The 25575-nt window shown below is 40.7% G+C and overlaps 1 protein-coding gene across 8 annotated transcripts in view; it reads right to left on the reverse strand.

The window, feature by feature from the left end:
• obscnb (obscurin, cytoskeletal calmodulin and titin-interacting RhoGEF b) overlaps nt 1-25575 on the reverse strand; it is a 63609-nt gene that overhangs the window by 12084 nt on the left and 25950 nt on the right. Inside the window, exons 39-59 of one of the 8 annotated variants that reach the window (XM_085388112.1) lie at nt 25214-25480; nt 24785-25051; nt 24345-24611; nt 23905-24171; nt 23128-23193; nt 20531-20611; nt 17764-18030; nt 17366-17632; nt 16842-17108; nt 16169-16438; nt 15182-15448; nt 14547-14825; nt 13725-13982; nt 13282-13548; nt 12861-13133; nt 10090-10356; nt 9584-9859; nt 9202-9474; nt 1889-2179; nt 1637-1666; nt 127-1464 (exon numbers count right to left, since the gene is read on the reverse strand). In XM_085388112.1, coding sequence (XP_085244238.1) covers nt 127-1464; nt 1637-1666; nt 1889-2179; nt 9202-9474; nt 9584-9859; nt 10090-10356; nt 12861-13133; nt 13282-13548; nt 13725-13982; nt 14547-14825; nt 15182-15448; nt 16169-16438; nt 16842-17108; nt 17366-17632; nt 17764-18030; nt 20531-20611; nt 23128-23193; nt 23905-24171; nt 24345-24611; nt 24785-25051; nt 25214-25480 — 6105 coding nt within the window. Of the gene's footprint in view, nt 1-126; nt 1465-1636; nt 1667-1888; nt 2180-9201; nt 9475-9583; nt 9860-10089; nt 10357-12860; nt 13134-13281; nt 13549-13724; nt 13983-14546; nt 14826-15181; nt 15449-16168; nt 16439-16841; nt 17109-17365; nt 17633-17763; nt 18031-18886; nt 18959-20530; nt 20612-23127; nt 23194-23904; nt 24172-24344; nt 24612-24784; nt 25052-25213; nt 25481-25575 lie in introns of all 8 variants that reach the window. The other 7 variants (XM_085388106.1, XM_085388105.1, XM_085388107.1 and 4 more) reach the window with 7 other exon arrangements.

Genomic DNA, 25575 nt, shown 5'->3' on the forward strand with positions numbered 1-25575 from the left:
TATAAAAATCCCACCCCTTACATAGAAATTGTTCTTGGTGTATTGAACTTGGTGCATTACTAACCAGACAAAATGAGTGTAAGAATAAAGAAAGTTATAATTAACAGAGAGCAAGCTGCTTCTTACCTGGAGCTCCAGTCATGAAAGCAGGAGGCTGTCTATCTTGTGTGGGCGTCTGTGTACCATCTTGTATGTAGCTCATCTTTTTAATTCGCAGCTCCACTTTGTGAGGTCCTGCAGGTAAGATTGTGGTCTCCACAGGAACCCCATGGACTGTAAACATCTCCTGAAATCTCATAGAGGCAACTTCAGCTTCTGTCCGTGAATCAAAACGAATGTAGATATAATTGTCATCTTCACGGTAAGATTGTGGGTCTGGGGCTCGCAAGTCTCCTTCATCTGCACTGACAAATGGTTCTTCCTCAACATCTGGTGGGAGACGCGTGCGCAACAGGCGCCGGAGGCGTCTGCTTGCCTGTCTCAGCGACTCATCCATCTCACTTCCGGAGGAGCTCTCAGGCTCACTGTCAGCACTGTAACCTACAGTAAGCGGCCGTCGGCCCGATGATTCTCTTACCGTTCCCACAGTCACCTTACCACTGTGAGAAGCTACCCCAAACTTGTTAGTGGCTTCACATGTGTAAACTCCAGTGTCCTTGGTGGTGATTGCAGTAATGACCAGTGAGCAGGTGCCATCATTATAGATATCAATATGATGATGCTTGCCATCCGTCAGTGGTTCTCCATCTTTCAGCCAGCGGACCTTATCAGGTTTACCTTCTGTCACACATTCCAGATGTATGGTGCCATTAGGTTCTTTAGTCTGGTCTTTGAAGACTTCTTTAAAAACAGGACGCATGTCCTTGCGGGCCTTGTAGCCCTTGAAGGCAGCTTGAATCTTAACAGCAGCTTCTCTGAGCTCAGGGTCATCCTCTTTACCGATCTCCATGATGCTAGTTTCCTCTGTAGACACGTGTTTTTCTTGGGTTTGCTGAACTACAGTTGTTTTCACTTCTGTCTGCTGCACAGTTTTCTGCTCTGACATTTGGAAATGTGCGAAGAACCTCTCAGTAGCTAGAGTATCTGCTTCCTTTGTCACTGTCTCAGTAGTCTTGCTGCTCTTTTTGAGGTAGGAAACAAGCGTCGAACGCCCAGAAACAGACTCGTCCTCAGAGCTGGTGCACAGGCTGGCTTCTGTCTGCTTCTTTGACACAATGGCCTGCTCCTTCTCTGTTGATTTGACTTCCACTTTCTCAGATTGTGGAAGCTGATTCTGGTCTAATTTGCTCTGACCCCTTTTGCCATCCTCCTCTGGTTGTTCAGAGATGGAGTCCAGAGTTGGCTCCCGACTCATGCGTCGTTTCTTGGCTGATGCTTCCCAAAGTTCATGGAGATCACCTTCTTCAGCAGCCTCAGGAGGAAGACTGGGCTGTCCCAGTGCCTCAGTTACTTCCTGTTTTGCATCTACACATATGACCACAATGGAGTTACAGTTATGGTCCATACAGCACCACACCCTCTTTAATTGGTGCTTAATCCTTACGTTTAACATTTATGTGCAGGGCTACATTAGGGCTACAGCAGAGCTTGTGGAGAAATACAAAAAGTACCACATATACAGCGTACAGTGACCTACCTGGAGTAATCGGTGGCAGAGGAGGTGCTTCTGTGTTTCAAGAAGAGAAGAAAAACAAATGATATTAAAGTTTATAAAATATCAAAATTCCTTGGTTTCTAGCATTACATCTTTGGCTAGAATGTTGCAGTTGCATAAAGCTTGATCTCATATCACCATGTGACATAAAACATGAACTGCAATTGCAATTATAAACACAACATCACAGAAAAAAGCAGCTACTTGTGTTAAGTGAAGCGTACATTCACTCACCAAGCTGAACAGTCTGAGGCAGCTCAACAGGCTCCCCTATCCCTGCTCTGTTGATGGCTGCCACTCTAAACCTGTAGGCACTGCCTGGACTGAGATTTTCAACCACAAATTCGGTGTTACGCACAGGCTCAGAATGACATGGAAGCCAGAGGGCACTGTCTACCATTCGGATCTCCACTCTGTAGCCCAGAATGGGACTTCCTCCATCATGCAAAGGTGTGAACCAAGAGAGGGTAACAGACTTTTTTGTCTTACTGAGGACCTCCGGATCCTCTGGAGGATCAGGCACAGCTATGGGGAAGGGAAAAAGAAAAACCGCCATTGGATATATTTATGAACACTAATTAAAAACCAAATACTCTACAGTGTTAATCTGTTATGAAAGTTATATGGAAGGTGTTCCAAATGCTCCAGAACTTTCCATGTTTTTGTTAGATAGCTTATCTTTTCTAAAGAATGTCTTAGGCCGCTGTAAATTTGCACAGGTTTGCTGCTTCTTCAAAGAGAAAGCTCTGTACTGTTTGGCTTCCAAAAAGCAGAAGTTAAGTAAGGACCTGATATTCTTAGAGATCACAGCACCATCTGGGATAAATATTTACTAAGCATAAATTACAATTAAGAGGAATCTATTACTCAGAAATTTGGTTACATATTTCCAGCAGCCTTTTTCAAAAAGATTGAATCAGAGGGCATTCCCACATAAAGTGGGAACAAAGATTCTTACATTTAATGCAAATGTTGAAAGTATTAGCGTTAACACAGCCTTGTTGGAGCAATGCATTGCCTATTTATCCATTTATATTGCTTTAGTTTGTGTTGGAACTTAAGACCACACTTCTGACCACTGTTTCTTGTTTACATAATATTTGAAATCTGTTCTCCATACTAGTGGCATGTAGTATGTTATGAAATGACACGTTGTACCTACTAGCAAACATGTTGTTGAAGACGGACACCAGGCCACTAGACTGTACAAATTTCAAAGTGAAATCTTCAGTGGTGGATAAAGGCAAGGCAAGGCAAGGCAAGGCAAGTTTATTTGTATAGCACAATTCAACAACAAGGTGATTCAAAGTGCTTTACAGAGACATTAGAAACAAGAACAAATAAAAAGCATGATTTAAAATTGATTAAAACAAGCAAATAAACTAACTAACTAATTAACAAACAAACAAACAAACAACAGTATATAAGATCAAAACAGATAAAATCAGAACAGTAGATAAAATCAGTAGTTAAAATGTAAGTTTTGAAATTTAAGCTTAAAGTGTGGATTTGGTGCTTTATTCAAATGCAGCTGAGAACAGGTGAGTCTTCAACCTGGATTTAAATAAACTGAGTGTTTCAGCTGATCTGAGGCTTTCTGGGAGTTTGTTCCAGATATAAGGAGCATAAAAGCTGAATGCAGCTTCTCCGTGTCTGGTTCTGACTCTGGGAACTGATAAAAGACCGGATCCAGATGACCTGAGGGATCTGGATGGTTCATACTGGGTCAGGAGGTCATTGATGTATTTTGGTCCTAAACCATTCAGAGCTTTATAGGCCAGCATCAGAACTTTAAAGTCTATCCTCTGACGGACAGGCAGCCAGTGTAAGGACCTCAGAGCTGGACTGATGTGGTCCACTTTTTTGGTCTTAGTGAGGACTCGAGCAGCAGAGTTCTGAATGAGCTGTAGTTGTCTGACTGATTTTTTAGGTAGACCTGTAAAGATGCTGTTACAGTAATCAAGCCTACTAAAGATGAATGCATGGACTAGTTTTTCCAGGTCCTGTTGAGACATCAGATCTTTTATCCTTGATATATTCTTGAGGTGATAGTAAGCTGACTTTGTTATTGTCTTAATGTGTTTTTCTAAGTTTAGGTCTGCATCCATCACTACACCCAAATTTCTCACCTGGTTTGTGGTTTTTAGATGAATAGATTGAAGTTCTCTGGTGACCTGTAATCGTTTTTCTTTGGCGCCAAAGACTATTACCTCAGTTTTTTTTTTGTTTAGCTGGAGAAAATTGTGGCACAACCAGTCATTGATTTCCTCAATGCATTTACCAAGAGCCTGTACAGGGCCTCGGTCTCCTGGTGACATTGTGATATATATTTGTGTGTCATCTGCATAGCTGTGATAGTTTATTTTGTTGTTGTTTATAATCTGTGCCAGTGGGAGCATGTAGATGTTAAACAGAAGGGGTCCCAAGATGGAACCTTGGGGAACTCCACATGTGATACTTGTCTGCTCAGATGTGAAGTTACCTATTGATACAAAGTATTTCCTGTTTTCTACGTATGTTTTGAACCAGTTTAGTACAGTTCCTGAAAGACCTGTCCAGTTCTCCAGTCGTTTGAGTAATATGTTGTGGTCAACTGTATCAAATGCTGCACTGAGATCCAGTAAAACTAGGACTGACATTTTTCCACTGTCTGTATTCAGACATATGTCATTAAACACTTTGGTCAGAGCGGTTTCAGTGCTGTGGTTCTGTCTAAAACCTGACTGGAAGGCATCGTAGCAATTATTCTGTTTTAAGAAGTAACTGAGCTGTTGAGAAACTGCTTTTTCAATGATCTTACTTAAAAACGGGAGATTTGAGATCGGCCTGTAGTTGTTCATTTGTGTCTTGTCAAGATTGTCCTTTTTCAGTATAGGTTTGATTACAGCAGTTTTTAGTGATTCTGGAAACACATGGGGGACAAAAAGGGATTGGGACGGGGGGTAGATCTGAGCCCAGCATTGACCCGCTCCATCATCTCCTCAGTGAATTTCAGGTGTGGGGAGGAGGGAGAAAGGGAGGGGGAGGAGGGTGATGGCCTGTCAGGGGTTTGGGGGACTGGGGAAGGTCGTGGTCCCTTGTCCTGGTCGTTGGTGTTGTTGAGAGAGTTGGAGGCAAATAGGGACCCCTCTTCTTGCCTTAGATGTCTCTCCTTTCTGAGGCTCTTCCTCAGATGCCATGGATGTCTCTCCTTTCTGAGGCTCTTCCCGGGTGGGGGCAAATGGAGCTCCTCCTCAAGGTTTCTGCTGGGCTTTGTCTGTTCTTGGAGTACTGTTTGTTCCTCTTTATGAGATAACTCCTCGTTTATCTCAGCCTTGGCACCAAGCACGGATGGATGACGTATGGAATAAAACAAGTTGGAGGTGAACAGTTTCACCCCTGACTTGTTAAAATTAAATCCATTTGCTTTGAACAGATGCCTGCGTTCCCAAAAAATATTAAAGTTGTCGATAAAATGCACTGAGTGGTCAGCACATGCTGATATAAGCCATTTATTCAGTGTAAACAACCTGCTGAATCTCTCGTCTCCTCTGACCGGCGGTACAGGTCCACTGATGAATACAGCTGCATTCAGAGAGTTTACAGTATTTAATAATCCAGTAAAGTCCCGTTTCAGAACCTCCGACTGTTGTTTGGACACATCGTTTGACCCTGTATGCAGAACAATGTTTGTCACAGTTGGATATTCATCTGCAATTTGAAGAATTCTCTCCTTCAGGTTGTTGACCATATCGTTAGGAAAGCAGAGGACTTTAGTGTTCTTACCGCACATCCTTTGTACATCCTTTACGGCAGAGTCACCCACAATCAGAGTTTCAGGCCTAGCCTTTAGCTTTCCCTGTGGCCTTTCACTTTTCAACAGATTTTCAGACCTTATTTCGCTGCTTTTAGATGGATGGTTGTCCGATATAGATCCAGGGTCCTTTGATAGTGGAGCAAATCTGTTCTGCAGTTTCACATTCAGTTGTTTTGGAGGTTTGTTGTTAACCTTCCTATTCACGGTTGTCCAGTCCTGTTTCCTCCCGTATACAGGGGTAGAAGAGCTTCTCTGTCTCGTAGGAAGTGAAGGCCAGTCGGTTTCAGAGATTTCAGCTCGCTGTGCCCTGCCTGTGATACGTCCTCCCCCTTCCAGGAGACATGATTTATGTCTTGGTTTTGCACCAAGACAGTCTAAGGGGGGATTATCACTTGAGGATTTATAATAATGTACAGAGTCTACTTTCTTGGTCATGTTATCTGTGCTCCTTAGCTGTGTACTAGCTTGCTCATCGCCATTGTTTTGAATCAAAGGCAAGGTTGTTTCATTTCCACACAGTCCATTTACCTCCACGTTTACTTCTAAGCGATGAATTTTTGTCTCCAGTACTGCAATCTTCTGCAGGAGGCTGTGGTAGTCATCTGTGGAGAGGGAAGGCATCTTGTTGCTAGTTAGCCTAGCGGTTAGCACCTTTCCAGGCTATTGAGGCTGCTCGGTGCTCAGACGCTGTAATCAGGCTTCAGCTGTGTCTAGGCCACAGACACACGGAGCGCTGAGGACAAGGTAACCATAAAATGTTGCTGTTTCTGTTAAGAACACTCTAGTCCTAATGATCTACAAGTGTCCAGAAGTTATCGCAGGTAAGCTCACACGGAAAAAAGGGAAAAAATCAGCATAAAAATCAATAAAAATCAATATAAGAAGCAAAGCATTCAAGAGCAAAGAGATGAAGCGTCCACACTCACAAAGGGGAGGAGCAAGACCTCCCCTTTGTGAGTGTGGATAAAGAAGAGAGCTTCAAACTACTACTGAACTGCCTAGCTAATATAAAACTTCACAGTTGGAGGTATTAAGAAGAAGCTTTGATGGTATGCCATACCTGCTCAATACTTCTTCAAAAGATTTTTATTACCTTAGCTTCCTACTATACCCTGAATTGTCCAAAATTTTAATTCTGGTTCTGCGCTCCCTGGTTGAAACTCAGAATTACAAAAAATTGGAGTAAACTCTATATACAGGTTTAAAGGCAAGGCAAGGCAAGGCAAGTTTATTTGTATAGCACAATTCAACAACAAGGTGATTCAAAGTGCTTTACAGAGACATTAGAAACAAGAACAAATAAAAAGCATGATTTAAAATTGATTAAAACAAGCAAATAAACTAACTAACTAATTAACAAACAAACAAACAAACAAACAAAACAGTATATAAAATCAAAACAGATAAAATCAGAACAGTAGATAAAATCAGTAGTTAAATGTAAGTTTTGAAATTTAAGCTTAAAGTGTGGATTTGGTGCTTTATTCAAATGCAGCTGAGAACAGGTGAGTCTTCAACCTGGATTTAAATAAACTGAGTGTTTCAGCTGATCTGAGGCTTTCTGGGAGTTTGTTCCAGATATAAGGAGCATAAAAGCTGAATGCAGCTTCTCCGTGTCTGGTTCTGACTCTGGGAACTGATAAAAGACCGGATCCAGATGACCTGAGGGATCTGGAAGGTTCATACTGGGTCAGGAGGTCATTGATGTATTTTGGTCCTAAACCATTCAGAGCTTTATAGGCCAGCATCAGAACTTTAAAGTCTATCCTCTGACGGACAGGCAGCCAGTGTAAGGACCTCAGAGCTGGACTGATGTGGTCCACTTTTTTGGTCTTAGTGAGGACTCGAGCAGCAGAGTTCTGAATGAGCTGTAGTTGTCTGACTGATTTTTTAGGTAGACCTGTAAAGATGCTGTTACAGTAATCAAGCCTACTAAAGATGAATGCATGGACTAGTTTTTCCAGGTCCTGTTGAGACATCAGATCTTTTATCCTTGATATATTCTTGAGGTGATAGTAAGCTGACTTTGTTATTGTCTTAATGTGTTTTTCTAAGTTTAGGTCTGCATCCATCACTACACCCAAATTTCTCGCCTGGTTTGTGGTTTTTAGATGTATAGATTGAAGTTCTCTGGTGACCTGTAATCGTTTTTCTTTGGCGCCAAAGACTATTACCTCAGTTTTGTTTTTGTTTAGCTGGAGAAAATTGTGGCACAACCAGTCATTGATTTCCTCAATGCATTTACCAAGAGCCTGTACAGGGCCTCGGTCTCCTGGTGACATTGTGATATATATTTGTGTGTCATCTGCATAGCTGTGATAGTTTATTTTGTTGTTGTTTATAATCTGTGCCAGTGGGAGCATGTAGATGTTAAACAGAAGGGGTCCCAAGATGGAACCTTGGGGAACTCCACATGTGATACTTGTCTGCTCAGATGTGAAGTTACCTATTGATACAAAGTATTTCCTGTTTTCTACGTATGTTTTGAACCAGTTTAGTACAGTTCCTGAAAGACCTGTCCAGTTCTCCAGTCGTTTGAGTAATATGTTGTGGTCAACTGTATCAAATGCTGCACTGAGATCCAGTAAAACTAGGACTGACATTTTTCCACTGTCTGTATTCAGACATATGTCATTAAACACTTTGGTCAGAGCAGTTTCAGTGCTGTGGTTCTGTCTAAAACCTGACTGGAAGGCATCGTAGCAATTATTCTGTTTTAAGAAGTAACTGAGCTGTTGAGAAACTGCTTTTTCAATGATCTTACTTAAAAACGGGAGATTTGAGATCGGCCTGTAGTTGTTCATTTGTGTCTTGTCAAGATTGTCCTTTTTCAGTATAGGTTTGATTACAGCAGTTTTTAGTGATTCTGGAAACACACCTGATAATAAAGAAAAGTTGACGATCTGTAACAGGTCTGACTCTAAAGTCTTTGAGACCTTTTTGAAAAAACTTGTTGGCAGGACATCTAAACAGCAGGAGGAGGAGTTCAGTTGACCTAAGATGTCCTCCAGGTCTTTGCTGTTAATAGGTTGAAACTGTTTCATGGTGTTTAAACAGTTTTTTGGTGGACACAGTACATATCCTGGATCTGCTGTTGATGTACCAATTGCTTGTCTAATTTTTTGGATTTTTTCAGTGAAGAATTTGGCAAAGTCATTGCAGGCCATGGTCGAATGAAGTTCAGCTGCCACTGACACAGGAGGGTTTGTTAGCCTGTCAACTGTAGAAAATAAGACCCGAGCATTATGGCTGTTTTTAGTGATGATGTCAGAGAAGTAGGACCTCCTTGCATTCCTCAGTTGTAAATTATAATTGTGAAGTTTCTCTTTATAAATGTCATAATGAACCTGGAGGTTTGTTTTTCTCCATCTGCGCTCAGCTTTCCTACACTCTCTTTTTTCTTTTTTCACCAGTGTGGAGTTTCTCCATGGAGACTTTTTCCTTCCAGAGATAACCTTCACCTTAATGGGAGCAATAGTGTCCATTACATTTAACATGTTAGCATTGAAGCTATTGACGAGCTCATTGACTGACCCTCTGGGCAGGTCAGGTGTTAATGGGAAGACCTGGTTAAAAATTGCACTACTGTGTTCAGTTATACACCGTTTTGTGATCACTGTTGTTGATATATTTGTGTGGGCTGAGATTTTACTTTCAAAGAAAACACAGTAATGATCAGACAGGCCCACATCAGACACAGGGATATTTGTTAATCTTTTCATAGACATAGACATAGACATTAAACACTTACTGATGATGGTGAGCTTGGCCAGAGAGATAGCATCTCTGGCAGCAAATGTAATTTCCTGCTGGGGCAAAAGAGGCGCCTGTCTCAGGACAAGGCGGTAAGACCGACCATCGGCCCTCATAGCCCAGAGGTCACTGGGCTTCAGCTCAACTCCATTAGCATACCAGACCACTTCTGTCGTAGGGACCACCTCCGTGAGCTCAACACAGAACTCGACTTTCTCCCCCACTGCAGCCACTCTGTCCTCCAAACCCTTCACAATGGCCAACTGCCAACCTTACATGGGAAAAATCCACAAAAAAGTCGTAATTCACAGCTGACTAAAGTCAAGATCATAATATTACTACAGCTTCACTGTTGTACAGTCTTCATTTTGATGACTTACCTTTAACAGTGAGCTGGGCAGATGTGGACGCTGCGCCAGCTCTGAAAGTCACCGTGCAACTGTCTTTGACGCGCAGCTCTTTCAGCAGGAGCAGATGGCAACGACCGCTCTCGAATGATACAACCTCAGCATTCGGGGATTCTTTCAGTGGTTTACCATCAAGGAGCCACTGGCAGTTTTTGCTCTCAGGACGAGACAGGGCACACTCAAAGAGCGCTTCGCCTCCATCAAAAGTGTCCACATTCTCCAGGCCCTGAACAATGGTAATGGGTTTGGCTGTAGAAAGCAAGAAACCATGGTAACTTAATTATAATAGATTATAAAAGGACTGCAGTTCTCAAAGACAAAAGTAAAATAGTTAAGCCTTTGTCGACCAAGAGCAAAAATGCTGTGATGATGAGTAAAAGGCCTGTTTTGGGTTTTTTTTTTCCAAAGACGTTTTTCTGGGAAGAAGCAGAGAAGATCCCCTAAAGCCTGGTGCTTTTTCCATGTGGAGGGAAGCTCACCTTCCACATGAAGTGAAGCGACCACGCAGGTCCCCTCTGCCTCACAGGAGTATGTGCCCCTGTCCTCAGCAGACACATGGCTAATGTACAAGCGAGCCACATTCCAGTCCTGCTCCACTACCACCCTTCGGCCATCAGGCTGCAAAGGCTGCCCATCTTTCTTCCACTGAGCCTTCACTGGTCTTGAGTACTGGCAGATGAACTCAGCCGGCTGGTTTTCAACCACCCGAAGGTCCTCCATCTCGCTCACCACTTCAACTGTGGGATCTGAGGTTGGGGTCAGGGGATCATAGGATCAAATCCTGGCCATGAGATGTAAGGATAAAAGCGGGCCATGCCGACTGACATAAGAGCTTTATAACCCCCAAAAGCATGTCTGAGTGTAAATATGTGAGTGATACTATTTTGAAATTACTGATTGTAAGGTACCAATACTCTATGTATATTTTTATGTATTTTCAAATCGTCCAATGCATTAACCTACATAAGCTCTCAGGGGGTCAAAAAGTCCAACAGTCAAAGTTCACAACCAAGGGTCAAGACTTACTGGCAGCTCATAGAGAAGAAGGGAGTGATAGTAGATAGAAATGCCAAACTCAAAGTGTATCTACAAGAGTTAGAGATTTTAATGCTGGAAGGTTAGAAGAAGGGTTTGGTAGGATGGGACAGAGGAGATGAATAGAGCATGACTATTTGAGAGCAGCCGGCCTGTATGGATGGGTGGAGCAGCACTTTCTTTCAAGCATTTCAATATTCTGGTTCACCATCTGTGAACTTTAACATGGCGGAAGCCAGATCTAGATTATGTTTGTTTTTTTTACTGAATCCAAACATCAAATAAGACAGGCTTCTTATTTATATTACTGAGGGATACTTACAGTTAGGGCTGCAGGTTAACATTGTAATAATCACGATCATGCTTAAAAAAAGCTTAAAATGAATGAAGAAATCCCAGATTGATGATGCTTGTTTTCAGCATTCTTGTATTAATTGGTCTTCCCTTCCCTGTTGTTGAAGGCATGGTTAAAAGGAGCTGCTTACAACTTTAATAGCTGTTTGGCTACAACATTTGCAGTCAGAATATGGATAATAGTATACTGTATAGATACGAGTGTAATTAAAGCTTGAATCTGGGCATATAACCTTAAATTGAGCATGAAAAAACCGGCAAGATGTTAAAGCAGGAAAATCAAACACAAAAAGTCACAGGATGTGGACCAGAAACACCACCCACCAGCCAAAAGGTCAGCTAGCCTGATAGCTAGACTGACTAAACCACAAGGGACTCACAATGAAGACTAAACTAATAAGAAGCACTCCGAGAGTCCAAACCTGGGCAGTATTTACTTTTCAAGAGAGTAGTACTGTATGTTGTATATATTCATTTTGTTTTCTAGAAGTACTTTTGGACACCTCCCTTGTTAAAATCCTTTTAACACACTTGATATAATTTTGAGAATAATTTTTCAAATTTCAGATGATATTTGGATGCAAACTATAATGTTGTATTTAAAAAATTTTATCCCCATATACCAGTATTATTTCCCAAATGTTGTCAATACAAACAAAGGCAGTAAAATTTAAAGCATACTTTTAAAGATAAAATACATTATTATCATTATTAAGTTTCAACATTATTTTATCTTGAAGAAGAACTCAATGCACACACATGCCCATATACTGACAATACAAATGATGGCAGTAAGAAACATAGTTTTAAATACCTCCATATATATCATTATTGTCACTTTAACCCTCAGATTGATCTACTGACCTTGTAGGAAACACACATGCACACTAATGCCTCTAAAAACATCACCTCCTTGGGAGAGGTTTTAGACCAGAGCATCACTCTGAATCAATCCTTTTGTGTTCTGTTTTACACCAGGCTCAAAGTGAGGTCTGTCTACTGTAGCTTGAATGTGAACAATATAAGGCTAGCATCATTAGAAAACTAGTGTTTATATCCGTTTGTAAAGGATTTTATCAACAAAACTGTCACAACGTTGCTAGATTTAGTCAGACCAGGTGTGGGGGCTTGTGTGATCCCATTGCAAGTTGCTCTCTAGTTGTCCTTTTCACTATTGTGTAATTATACTCATTGTTTACACGTCAATGATGATGCATCAGAAAGTACTTCTTAAGGTATAACAATGCTCCACAAAATTAGTAAATCTGATTGTGTTTCAAAGTGAGAAACATAACCGTGATTATTATTTTTCATCATTTCAGCAGCCCTACATTCAAAAGAAGAGCAGCATTTTTAATACTAGTTAATTGAGTCGAAAAGGTTCCTAAAGCTTTACTGTGGTGCTGCACCCAGTTGTATTTTTTAGATTATATCAAAGCATATTGCATAAAACATAACTTCTTATTATTAATGAAATGCAAACTACTGCTTCTCATGCATGATGGAGCACTAATATGTCAAATAGCTGGATGGAACCCTGCAGTAAAAAATATGATTATATATGAAATATGATTATATTTCATAGTATATAACCCCATATTCTTCACTAAGAATGGCACATTTTTTTGTAGTAAATGCCAGTTATTAGATAGAAAACATAAATATATTAGTTTCCTGCTTCTACTATTTAATTCAAAATAATAAGGAATACTGAAGTAGGAAAATTGACCCATTAAGATTTTAAATGTAGAATTAAAACACTGCAGGATCCTTAGAGATTGTATAAGACTAAAAGAGACTGTTTTATCTCAGTCTCTGGGAAAAAGCTTATCTCAGTCTGCAGTTAACATTTTCATGATACCTTTGACCAAGAGCTTGGCTGTTGATGTTAAACTGCCAGCTTTGAAGGTGACAGTGCCAGAGTCATCTGTGGCCAGGTTCTTTAAGGTGAGTGTGTGGATGTGGCCCTGGGCCAGCCCTATCTCACTAAAGGGGCTGTTCTCCAACAAGCTGCCATCCAGCCACCACTGCACCTTGCCGTGGGCTTTACCAGAGAGCTGGCAGGAGAAAGTTGCCCATTCGCCAACAAAAACATCGGTGGACTTAAGGCCAGAAACAATGAAGACTTCTTTTGCTGTTGAGTGGAAAATATGAATACATTGAGCCTTAAATGTACTCATAATCATCATAATGCCAACTCTAAACAAAAAACACACAACATATGAGCCAGATAGAAGTTTCACAATTAAGAAAAACTGCAACAGTACTGAATGGGAGGCTACCTTGCACTGCTAAAGAAGCTGTAGTGAGCTGGTCTCCTGCATCGCAGGTGTAGTAGCCACTGTCATCAGGCTCCAGATTCCATATACAGAGCTCTTGAATACACCCTGACTGTCTCATCTCATACTTCTTACCAGGCCGGAGGACTAATCCTCCTTTCCTCCACTCAACACAAACACACGGCTTAGAGAGCTCACAGTGCAGAGTAATATCATCACCCTCTATGGCATCCTGGTTCTTGAGCTCTGTCTGGAAGAAGACTGGGGCACCTGGTGAGAGTTTAAAGTAAGAAAAGTTGATATAACATATTGAGATGGCAAGTTCGATGTCAAATAGTGGAGATGATGAGAGAAACATCCCTGAGGGCTTCAGACTATACTGGGTGGTTGAAGGAGGTGGACGTTCAAGAATATTTTAGTTGTCCATTTTAATCCAATGTTTTTACCTTCCACAGTCAGCGTGACATCACACTGTGCATCCCCAGTGTCGCAGGTATACGTTCCGGCGTCCTCAGCCACCAGGTTGTGAATACGAAGCTGATGAAATGCTGCATTCTTCTTCAGGTCATACTTGAGACCCGCTTGGAGGGCCACATTGTTTTTGATCCATGTAACCTTACCACTGGGGTCAGAGATGGTGCAGGCCAAAGTGACCGTTTCACCTTCTAATGCAACAGTGTTGTGTGGCTTCTCTAATATTAGCACTGCAAATACAGAACAAGTAGCATTTATATGCAACCTTTTCCGTTCTGCACTGGCATTATGCTTTCATTCTTGATTTCTGTGCACTACTGTAACACAAATTATACATAAAATAATATGACAATTAAAAAAAACGTAGAATTATTGTGTTGTGTTTGTATGTTTCTAGCAAGCAGTCAAATTTACTTTAAATCCATGTCCAGCTAGACTAATAAACAAGCACAGGGATGAAAATTACATACAGAATTTAACGGCTGGGCACCAAAGACTAATGTAAGAAATGTATTACCTCACCAAATGGGAAATACAGTCACAATAATAACTATGCTGCAGAACTACATTATATATATCTGAAACTACCCAGTTTTAAAACATACAATTTACAGTAGTATTGCTTTGTTGAGCTAAAGTACCTCTATCAGCCCTTTAAAATTAATAAATACTATAAAATATATTTAATGAAAATACAAAAAACGTGAAATGCCAGTGGATTTGAAAAAGAATAATAATAATTTGTGGTTTTTGATGAAAATGGCTCTGAGGGTGAAAACTCTCATCTTCTTTACCTTTGGGTTTCTCCTCCACCAGAAGACAGGCCACACTCTTCTCTTCTCCCACCACGAAGGCAACATCTCCAGATTCATCCGTGGTTACCATCTTGAGGACCAAGCGGTGCACTCTCCCTATAATGCTCATTTGATTCAGATCATTATTTTGAAGCAGGTTGTCTGAAAGCCACCATTCCCCATTGGTGACACCAGAGTGTGACAGCTCAACCTCAAAGACGGCGTCTTTCCCAGTGGTCACAGTAATGTCGCAGAGTTCTCGAATGATTCGCACATGCTCTGAGGGTGAATGGGATGATGGATGATGAGAGATCAGAGATCAGTTCTGTGCAGAGCTTCCAGACATCATGACTATGAGGGCATATGCTTACTCAACATGTCATTCCCAGATGTGGTGTTTTTTAACACCCTAGAGCTACTAAACTATCAACAATGCATATAAATAAAATCAGATAATTCCAGTAAAGCACTGGATTCTCTAAATCTGTGAATCCAAGAGAATTAGCTGTGAGTAGAGGATACACTTTTCTCCAGTACTTGATAATGCGGTGAATATGAACTTCAGGAAGGATGAAGACAAGAGGAAAGGAAATGAGAGACACAGACAGATGATAGATGAAGATGTGCTCTGTTACCTTTTACAGTCAGGGTAGCAGTGCTTTTCTGGTCTCCAGTATCACAGGTATATTCCCCACTATCCTCCATGATCAGCTTGTGTATGATCAGAATGTGAGTGGTTGCTTTTTGCTCCATGGTGTATTTCTCTCCCTGTGTGAGAAGAGTTGAGCCCTTCCACCAGGTCACCTTGTGATCAGGGCTTGATACCTCACAGGACAGAGAGGCTTCGCCACCTTCTTTGGCCTCTTGACTTTTCAGCTCCTTCTTGAATACTACAGGTGCAGCTGCCAGAGACACCAATTTCATTACGATGACAGACTTTAAAACTTTAGAAAGTGAACACTGACACCAGAAAACACACTATAATCCACAGCGAGGCTGCACAGTCCTTCCAAAATTTACATACAATCAATCAATGTGCTCCAAGGAGACCTACAATCCACCCATTCATAAGTTTAAAGAAAGTCACAAATACAACTAATCAGACAAAACTCAACAATCAGAACAGTTTTGCTGTTGGTGGTGCATGGTGCATGTCTTAAATCCTTAATCCAAGTAACCCCAAACATGAAAAAGTCAAAGACTCAACACTTCCAGCTTCAGCTTAACTGAAGAAAAGTAAAACAACAGTTATAACAGCATTCGGTGATGTACAAAAATTTACTGGATGAAAACACATTGATCAACAAGACCAATATGTAATTTTAGTACTAAAATGAAAAGTAAAAGAGTTTTATTAGTTCCAAGTTCAATGGAAAGTAAGGTAAGCATGCATGTACTCTGGAAATAGAAATGTAATGGAAAGTGAGAATTTTCTTTAGATGCCATAGCAAGATGAAAAGATAACAAGACAGTTGTTGCTTTTAAGAACTTCTGAAAAAATAGAGAGAAAGTATCCAAAAACAAGAAGACTGACAGCAAATGAGCAGAAGATAGTCCCAAAATTATTGTAGAAGCCAACTGGAAGATGTTCCCAAGGAATACATTGCCTACAATTCCCTTACCTCTGACTGTCAGAGAAGCTGTGGAAGTGTGGTTTCCCACAGTGAAAGTTACTGTCCCCGAATCAGCTGTAGTGACGCCTCTGAGTGTGAGGCTGTGCAGCCGGCCCTCAGCCTTGATCAGGTTCATTTCATTATTCTGCAGAGGGACATCCTGGAGTTTCCACAGTGCCATTGGTGCCTCCTCATGAGAAACCAGACACTCAAAGCAGACATCTTCACCCTCGTACACAACGCAGCTCTCCAAGAATTTCAGTACTTTAACCTCGACCTCTGTTTGACAAATACAGTTTAGAAGCACACAACGTTTGGTGAAGTTCAAGTTGATCATTTATGAAGATTTCTGCTGAGCTACAATTACCAGTGCCAAGTGAAGAAAACAGAGTAGTGTTTGTTAATATTTGTGAAGACAGAAATGTGAAAGGCTCAAATGGTGAAATCAGTGATTGAGCTCAAGAGAAAAGTGCATACAAATAACAAGAAGTGCACAAAAGAGTGAGGTGCTACGGAATATGAGACGAGCAAGTTTTCTTGAACACTGAAAACACTTCATGCTCAAGTGTTGCTCTGTGAGAAGATGGTCAATAAGAGGGAGTATGTTGGAAATGAAGGATGACTGGGCTCCAGCTCAAGAGAGTGCATGGGAGGAGGAGTCTTAAATAGAAAAAAATCCTACCCTTCACAGTGAGGACAGCTGAAGTCTTCTGCCTGCCTGTATCACAGGAGTACTCTCCTGAGTCAGTTCCTTGCAGTTTGTAGATAATAAGCTCAACTACAGTCCCTTCCTGCTTCAGGTGATACTTGCTGCTGGATGCCAGCACCCGATCACCACACCTCCAGACCACACTGACCCCCGGCTTTGTGATTTCACAACGAAGACAGGCGCTCTCTCCTGCTTGTCCTTCAAGGTTCTGTAGCTGGGTTTTGAAAAGGACAGGCTTGGCTGTAGAAAAGTGAGAAAAAATGAGGGAAATATTTTAGGAGAAATGAAAGAATGAATACACTTAGGCCAAGTTTTAGCCTTCAACTCGCACATGTGAAGAAGTAAGCAGCAGAAGTTGGAGTCAAAGCTACATACTTTAGTTTAGAGTTTAGAGTATTAACCCTAAGGTCAAGTCAGATATTTCGAGCAACATTCTAATAAAGATCAACCAAAAAGTCACTATTGCCACTATGTTTAAACTACTAACAACAGCATACCCTTCACAGCTAGCTGTGCAGTGCTACGACGATCACCGGCATCACATGTGTAACTCCCAGAATCCTCTGAGTCAACATCATGGATTATTAGTGTAGCCAGGTGTACTTTTTGTCTAATTTCATACTTTGCACAAGGACAAAGACCAAGTTCTCCCTTCCTCCACTCCAAAGGAACACCAGCTTTAGATAGTTCACAGTTCAGGGTGACACTGTCACCCTCATCAGCCGTTTGGCTTTCCAGCTCTTTTGTGAAAATAACTGGAAGAGCTGATGGACAAAAAAAAGGAAAACGGAGTAATTATGCAAAAAGGAACAGGGATGATGAAGAAAGGAGAAATGAAGTAACAAATGAAGGACTTGTTGGAAGAAGAAGAAAACATGCGATAGCTTCATCCTACCATTTACAACCAGAGATGCTGAGCTTATTGTATCCTCTAAAGAGCAGGAATAGCTTCCTGTATCTCCAGGCCTCAAATCAAGAATGTGCAGCTCATGACAGAATCCTTTTTGTTTTATCTGGTACTTTTCTCCACAGCTCAGGACTTCTGATCCTTTCTTCCACTCTACATGGACTCCAGGTTTTGATAGCTCACAGTGCAGGGTAACACTACCTCCCTCTTCAGCTACTTGGCTCTCCAGGTCTCGAATGAATATGACTGGAAGAACTTGGGATTAAATAGATAAAATAATCTGTTGGTATGTATTATGGTAACCCATAGGATTTAATAACAAAAGATTAGTTTGGTATAAAAATATAATTTTTAACCTACTAAAAACAAAAATAGAAAATATAAAAAGCATCCAATATGGTAGCTCTATTGCACAAACACAAATAACACTGATACACAGTCAGGGCAGGTACACCTCTGCCTATTCGAAACATAGCACGTAAAAGTCTGTCAAATACAGCTCTCAACTATTCCTGTTTGAGAAGAACAAGAAGATAATTCTGCAAATCTGGTATTCAGAGGTAATAACAAGTGAGTAACAACCAATTCGGCTGAATAAAAACAAAACAAGGAGAATAAAGAAAGCACAGTGCCACTAATTTCATTCCAGCGCTCTGGTATCCAGCTGTAGCAGAGGGATGACATCAAAACCAGCAGGTTTACCTTCAGTCATAAACACAGTACCAAACAAACACAAGAAGAATGGTGATGTTTAGGATAAATAAGAGAAAATGCTTGTTAACAAACTAGTAAAATACAGAAGAAAGTCTATAAAAATCAACAGTGAATGATTTACAAATATCCAAAGTGCAACTTCAGACTTGAAGTTCTTTAGAAAAACTCAGACAACATCGAATTGTTTGCTTTTAAATTGACTTAACCTTAGAAATCAATTTAACTAACTTTAAAAAAGTCACACAGACAAGCTACAGTCAAACATATTTCAATCCGCCAAACAATGTGACGAAAACACAAGCATGCAGCAAAACTAACAATGAGAGTAATGTAGCAATAAAGTGTACTGTACAGCAAGAAACCTGCTGGTCAATGCAAAAGTCAAGTCTTTGCGTACCCGCGAGCTGCTCTTTGGTCCCCTGTCGCTGGGTAGCTGGTTTGTCAGTGGTTCCAGCAAAAGGCTTATCAGCTGGGATAAAACACAATAATCTTACAACTGGAGTTCTAGCGTAACTTTAACACAAGAGCCAGAATTAGAAAGGCACAGACACAAACACGAATGTCGCACATTCTTATGTGATCCGAAGTTCTCAGAGAGTACAAACCTCCACCAAGGCAGCACACTCTCTAGTCTCTATTTTAAGGGAATATTATTGTATTTTGTGTAATTTCATGTTGTTTTCTTTGTTCTTTTTAAAGCTACTTTAATAATCAGTGCAGTATAAATCAGATAAGGACAGCAGGACAGATGTTTACTCTGATTACACAAACACGTAGGGGTAGGTAGTGGAAATAAAGGAAGAGTAAATAACTGGACATTAATAATTTGACCTTATTTTATAATATCATCCTATTAGATAGTTATTATATTTCCAACTATCAAGGCAGCTCATTATCGTCCTCTTGACAGTATTGTCTTGAAAAATATAACACATCTTGGGGTCAACTTGAAATAAAGGTAAATGTGACACATAAAAGTGAGGTCAGAGGTCAAATGTGACACGACATTTGAATGCAAACTATAATGTGATTTACAATCCCCATATACGGGTATCATTTCCTAAATGTATACGATCCAAACAAAGTCATTAGAATTTTAAGCATAATTTTTAAAGATTTTTTGGTTATTTTCATAAAATGTATCCACATGTATTTCAGTTATTTTATTGTTATTTAGCCTTAAAAAGAGATCAGATGTAACACGATATTTAGGATCTCCATATATCATTCCCTATATGTTGTCAATAAAAACAATGACAGTAAGACGTTTAAACAGCTTTAAATAGCACTATATAGCATTATTATCACTTTGACATTCAGATCAATCGATTAATCTTGAAGTAGATTAATAGGAGTATGATACTTTAAATTCTTATTCTGTAAATTGACAATACACACCACACACACGGAGCCATAGTTTCTAAGATATGTTTTTTTGTCGATTACTGACCGATAAATGATTAAGCTCACATTAAAGGGTGCATGTAAGAGATTTTCAAAGGACTGATAACATGCCCCCACTCTACACCCCTACAAAGTTTTATCAAAATGCATTCAAAACTTTTCGAGCTATTGCGTTTACTAACGAATGACACACACACACAGAAGCACGCAAACCACTGCTACCAAAAACAAAACCTTCTTGGTGGAGGTAAAAATAATTCGGGGCGGTTGTGGGGGGTTAATATCTGTGATGACATGAAGCACTGAAATATTTCAAAATGAAAAAACCTACAAGCAACAACAAAAAACAAAAACACCTCAGACCATTATCTCAGTGATCCGACACAAAATGCGTCACAAACACAACAAAATGTTCCCTGTTTAACACACAACACAATGCAGCTGGCACAATAAAAACATACAACGAAAGCCAACTTCATTCTGTATTTTTGCCATTCACCTCACAGTACATATAGATGAGCACACACTGAAGCAAAGACTGACAGGACTGCGCACAACATTTTAAAAGACTGCAACTGAATTTTCTCACTGCTCTTGCAGTGTCCAGAAAAATCCATGCAAACACGCACTGCATTACCTTCACTTCCCACTTTAAGCTCTCTTGAATGTCCCTGAAAATCCTGTTTAGGAGTTTGTTCAGTTGTTGTCAATGTCCCCGCTAAAACGATTGAACACAACATTGGTCCCATCATTTGAATTTGTCACAGTAAAGCAGCAGAAACATGTAATTCAAGTCTCATCAAGAGCAGAAACACAAACAGCTAATGGAATCAAAGACAGCTTCATATCTTCATACTACGTCAGCCTCCATGCAACAAAATAATCTAGTGACCACACAAATCCACAGATGTGGAGACTGAAAATATTGCTGTTTTTTTTCTGCAAAAATAGCGCAAACCACAAAAACATGACAAAGACCAAAACATCAGTAAGTGCAAATCAACAGCAGTTTTCCAGCAGCAAATCAACAGCAGTCCCACAAAAAACAAAGCAAACTAAATAGAAATTACGCCAGAAAGCAACAAGACAATTTAAGCTAAGTCATGACCCAACAACTTTCTCTCTTTGGCAAAGGTCAGCAGCCAAACACAGAGGTACAAAGTCCCTAATGGCTTCATTTACTTAATTTGTGACTCCTTTCAACAAAGAGCTGCTGTGCATACACTGATTCACTGCAAAGGCACAATGGAAACAGGATAAACTAGCAAACAAGTCGAGACTATTGAAAATTACCTTCTACCATCTCATTTACAGTGGGGCAAAAAAGTATTTAGTCAGCCACCGATTGTGCAAGTTCCCCCACCTAAAATGATGACAGAGGTCAGTAATTTGCACCAGAGGTACACTTCAACTGTGAGAGACAGAATGTGAAAAAAAAATCCATGAATCCACATGGTAGGATTTGTAAAGAATTTATTCGTAAATCAGGGTGGAAAATAAGTATTTGGTCAATAACAAAAATACAAGTCAATACTTTGTAACATAACCTTTGTTGGCAATAACAGAGGTCAAACGTTTACTATAGGTCTTTACCAGGTTTGCACACACAGTAGCTGGTATTTTGGCCCATTCCTCCATGCAGATCTTCTCGAGAGCAGTGATGTTTTGGGGCTGTCGCCGAGCAACACGGACTTTCAACTCCCGCCACAGATTTTCTATGGGGTTGAGGTCTGGAGACTGGCTAGGCCACTCCAGGACTTTCAAATGCTTCTTATGGAGTCACTCCTTTGTTGCCCGGGCAGTGTGTTTTGGATCATTGTCATGTTGGAAGACCCAGCCTCGTTTCATCTTCAAAGTTCTCACTGATGGAAGGAGGTTTTGGCTCAAAATCTCACGATACATGGCCCCATTCATTCTGTCCTTAACACGGATCAGTCGTCCTGTCCCCTTGGCAGAAAAACAGCCCCATAGCATGATGTTTCCACCCCCATGCTTCACAGTAGGTATGGTGTTCTTGGGATGCAACTCAGTATTCTTCTCCCTCCAAACACGACGAGTTGAGTTTATACCAAAAAGTTCTACTTTGGTTTCATCTGACCACATGACATTCTCCCAATCCTCTGCTGTATCATCCATGTGCTCTCTGGCAAACTTCAGACGGGCCTGGACATGCACTGGCTTCAGCAGCGGAACACGTCTGGCACTGCGGGATTTGATTCCTTGCCGTTGTAGTGTGTTACTGATGGTGACCTTTGTTACTTTGGTCCCAGCTCTCTGCAGGTCATTCACCAGGTCCCCCCGTGTGGTTCTGGGATCTTTGCTCACCGTTCTCATGATCATTTTGACCCCACGGGATGAGATCTTGCGTGGAGCCCCAGCTCGAGGGAGATTATCAGTGGTCTTGTATGTCTTCCATTTTCTGATGATTGCTCCCACAGTTGATTTTTTCACACCAAGCTGCTTGCCTATTGTAGATTCACTCTTCCCAGTCTGGTGCAGGTCTACAATACTTTTCCTGGTGTCCTTCGAAAGCTCTTTGGTCTTGGCCATGGCGGAGTTTGGAGTCTGACTGTTTGAGGCTGTGGACAGGTGTCTTTTATACAGATGATGAGTTCAAACAGGTGCCATTCATACAGGTAACGAGTGGGGGACAGAAAAGCTTCTTACAGAAGACGTTACAGGTCTGTGAGAGCCAGAGATTTTCCTTGTTTGAGGTGACCAAATACTTATTTTCCACCCTAATTTACGAATAAATTCTTTACAAATCCTACCATGTGAATTCATGGATTTTTTTTCACATTCTGTCTCTCACAGTTGAAGTGTACCTCTGGTGCAAATTACTGACCTCTGTCATCATTTTAGGTGGGGGAACTTGCACAATCGGTGGCTGACTAAATACTTTTTTGTCCCACTGTATCTCTTGCCTTTTGTGCTTGTCTTTAGCAACTACAGACAGAGATTCTGAAATACAAATATGATATAGATATTACGCATTGTAGCCTTAAGGGAAAGAGACCTAAATACTCTATTGTAAGACAGAAGGAATATTCGATACAGCCAAAATCTAGGAAACAGCATACTGACAAATATATCTATCATGCATTTTACAGGCCACAGCATACAGGTACAATTTAAAGGAGGATTGCAGATGGCAGCGCAGAGGCCATTATCAAGCTGGACAGGGCAACATAACACTGACAGTTATGTTATTACATCACCATCATCCTTTCATACCTTTTTCTTTGGTTTCCTGCCTCTTAGATTCTGTAGCAGCTGAAGGAGGAGCTGCCAGCTTCACAGCTGAGAGGAAATAATTTTGTTTCAGATCGCTGTACTTCACCAATATATCAATTGAAAACTATCATCTGACAAAAGGGAGTTTCAGGAATGATTAGACCCCATAAAACAGAGCCAATAACTGCAATATAACACGACAGAACAGATCAGATGAAATGTAGACAAGAGAGGTTTATAGACCAACATAAATATAAGATCCAGTGCCAAGACTACCACCGATGAAAACAACCAAAACTCACAAAAATGCAGCAACAAGTAAGGCTGCCTGAAATAGGTGAAGTGAAAAAGAAGAAGCAGTGAAATCTTCAAGGAAAAGTCAGACTGTCAAAACGCAGGTACACTGCAGAAAAGCAATTCAGACGAAGACTGGTTTCAACCTGATGATGCACTAAAATGTGACAGATAGAGTAACACCCACATGAATGACATTTCATTATCCATCAGAAACAGAACAACTAAATAAACAGACAGTCGGAGAAATTTCAAAGCAGAAGCAAGTGCCACAGTACAAGCGCTTCAGTTGAGATAAAATCAGTCAAATATAAGACAATCATCCACGCGGTTTAATCCAGGTATTATCATTGCATTTAAATGTAAACAACAGGTGTAGTGACAAAAAAGTCAGAGTCTGAAAAAACAAAAGGTGAGAACTGTTACTGTATTACAAAGAAAATTTGATATACTTTAAATACAGATTTAAATCACAAATCCTACCCTTGATATTGAGACTTGCTGTGGTCTTCTGGTCTCCACACACACAGCTGTAGTCTCCACTGTCTTCAGGCACCACTTTTTCTATCACAAGTTCATTCATTGAGGCCTTCTGCTTCATCTTGTACCTCTCCCCAGACTTCAGGACCTGTGTTCCTTTCTTCCACTCTACTGGGACTCCAACCTTAGAGAGCTCACAGCGCAAAGTAACACTGCCTCCCTCCTCGGCCTCCAGGCTCTCCAGCTTCTGTCTGAAGGTGACTGGTTGGGCTGAACATTTATTAGTTTATTAATAGTAAGTTATATCCCACAACATGACATATATTTTGGGGGGGACAAAAGTGGTTTAAAACATAGAACACAAAAGGCAAACAGTGACAGCTTGAAATAAAAAAATAATAATACAAAAACAAAAATAAATAAATAAATACATCTTCTCTTACCCTTTATGCTCAGGCTAGCTGTGGTCTTCTGGTCTCCACACACACAGCTGTAGTCTCCACTGTCTTCAGGCACCACTTTTTCTATCACAAGTTCATTCATTGAGGCCTTCTGCTTCATCTTGTACCTCTCCCCAGACTTCAGGACCTGTGTTCCTTTCTTCCACTCTACTGGGACTCCAACCTTAGAGAGCTCACAGCGCAAAGTAACACTGCCTCCCTCCTCGGCCTCCAGGCTCTCCAGCTTCTGTCTGAAGGTGACTGGTTGGGCTGAACATTTATTAGTTTATTAATAGTAAGTTATATCCCACAACATGACATATATTTTGGGGGGGACAAAAGTGGTTTAAAACATAGAACACAAAAGGCAAACAGTGACAGCTTGAAATAAAAAAATAATAATACAAAAACAAAAATAAATAAATAAATACATCTTCTCTTACCCTTTATGCTCAGGCTAGCTGTGGTCTTCTGGTCTCCACACACACAGCTGTAGTCTCCACTGTCTTCAGGCACCACTTTTTCTATCACAAGTTCATTCACAGAGGCCTTCTGCTTCATCTGGTACCTCTCCCCAGACTTCAGGACCTGTGTTCCTTTCTTCCACTCTACTGGGACTCCAGCTTTAGAGAGCTCACAGCGCAGACTAATGTCAGCTCCCTCCTCAGCCTGCTGACTCTCCAGCTTCTGTTTGAAGGCGACTGGTTGGGCTGAGCATTTATTAGTGGGTTAGTAATCAGTGGCAGGGCATTACAGAAAACATAAATATCACATAACAAAAATACAAAATAACAAAGTGAGAAACAAGGATCCACAAGAACATGCAAATTTGAATCCACTGCACCAACTAACTGTGAAATTCCTTTTCCTACCCTTTATGCTCAGGCTAGCTTTGGTCTTCTGGTCTCCACACACACAGCTGTAGTCTCCACTGTCTTCAGGTACCACTTTGTTAATCACGAGTTCATTCACAGAGGACTTCTGCTTCATCTGGAACTTTTCTCCAGACTTCAGGATCTGCGTTCCTTTCTTCCACTCTACTGGGACTCCAGCTTTAGAGAGCTCACAGTGCAGAATAATGTCAGCTCCCTCCTCGGCCTGCTGGCTCTCCAGCTTCTGTTTGAAGGTCACTGGTTGGGCTGAGCATTTATTGGTTCATTTCCAGTCAGTGATATGTCATGACATAAAATACAAATATACACATAAAATAAATACAACTATTAAATAACAAATA

This window comes from Rhamphochromis longiceps, linkage group LG18 (genome assembly GCF_057381845.1).
Source record: "Rhamphochromis longiceps isolate RC_006_pf linkage group LG18, R_longiceps_female_GT1.1, whole genome shotgun sequence".
Taxonomy (NCBI): Eukaryota; Metazoa; Chordata; class Actinopteri; order Cichliformes; family Cichlidae; genus Rhamphochromis; species Rhamphochromis longiceps.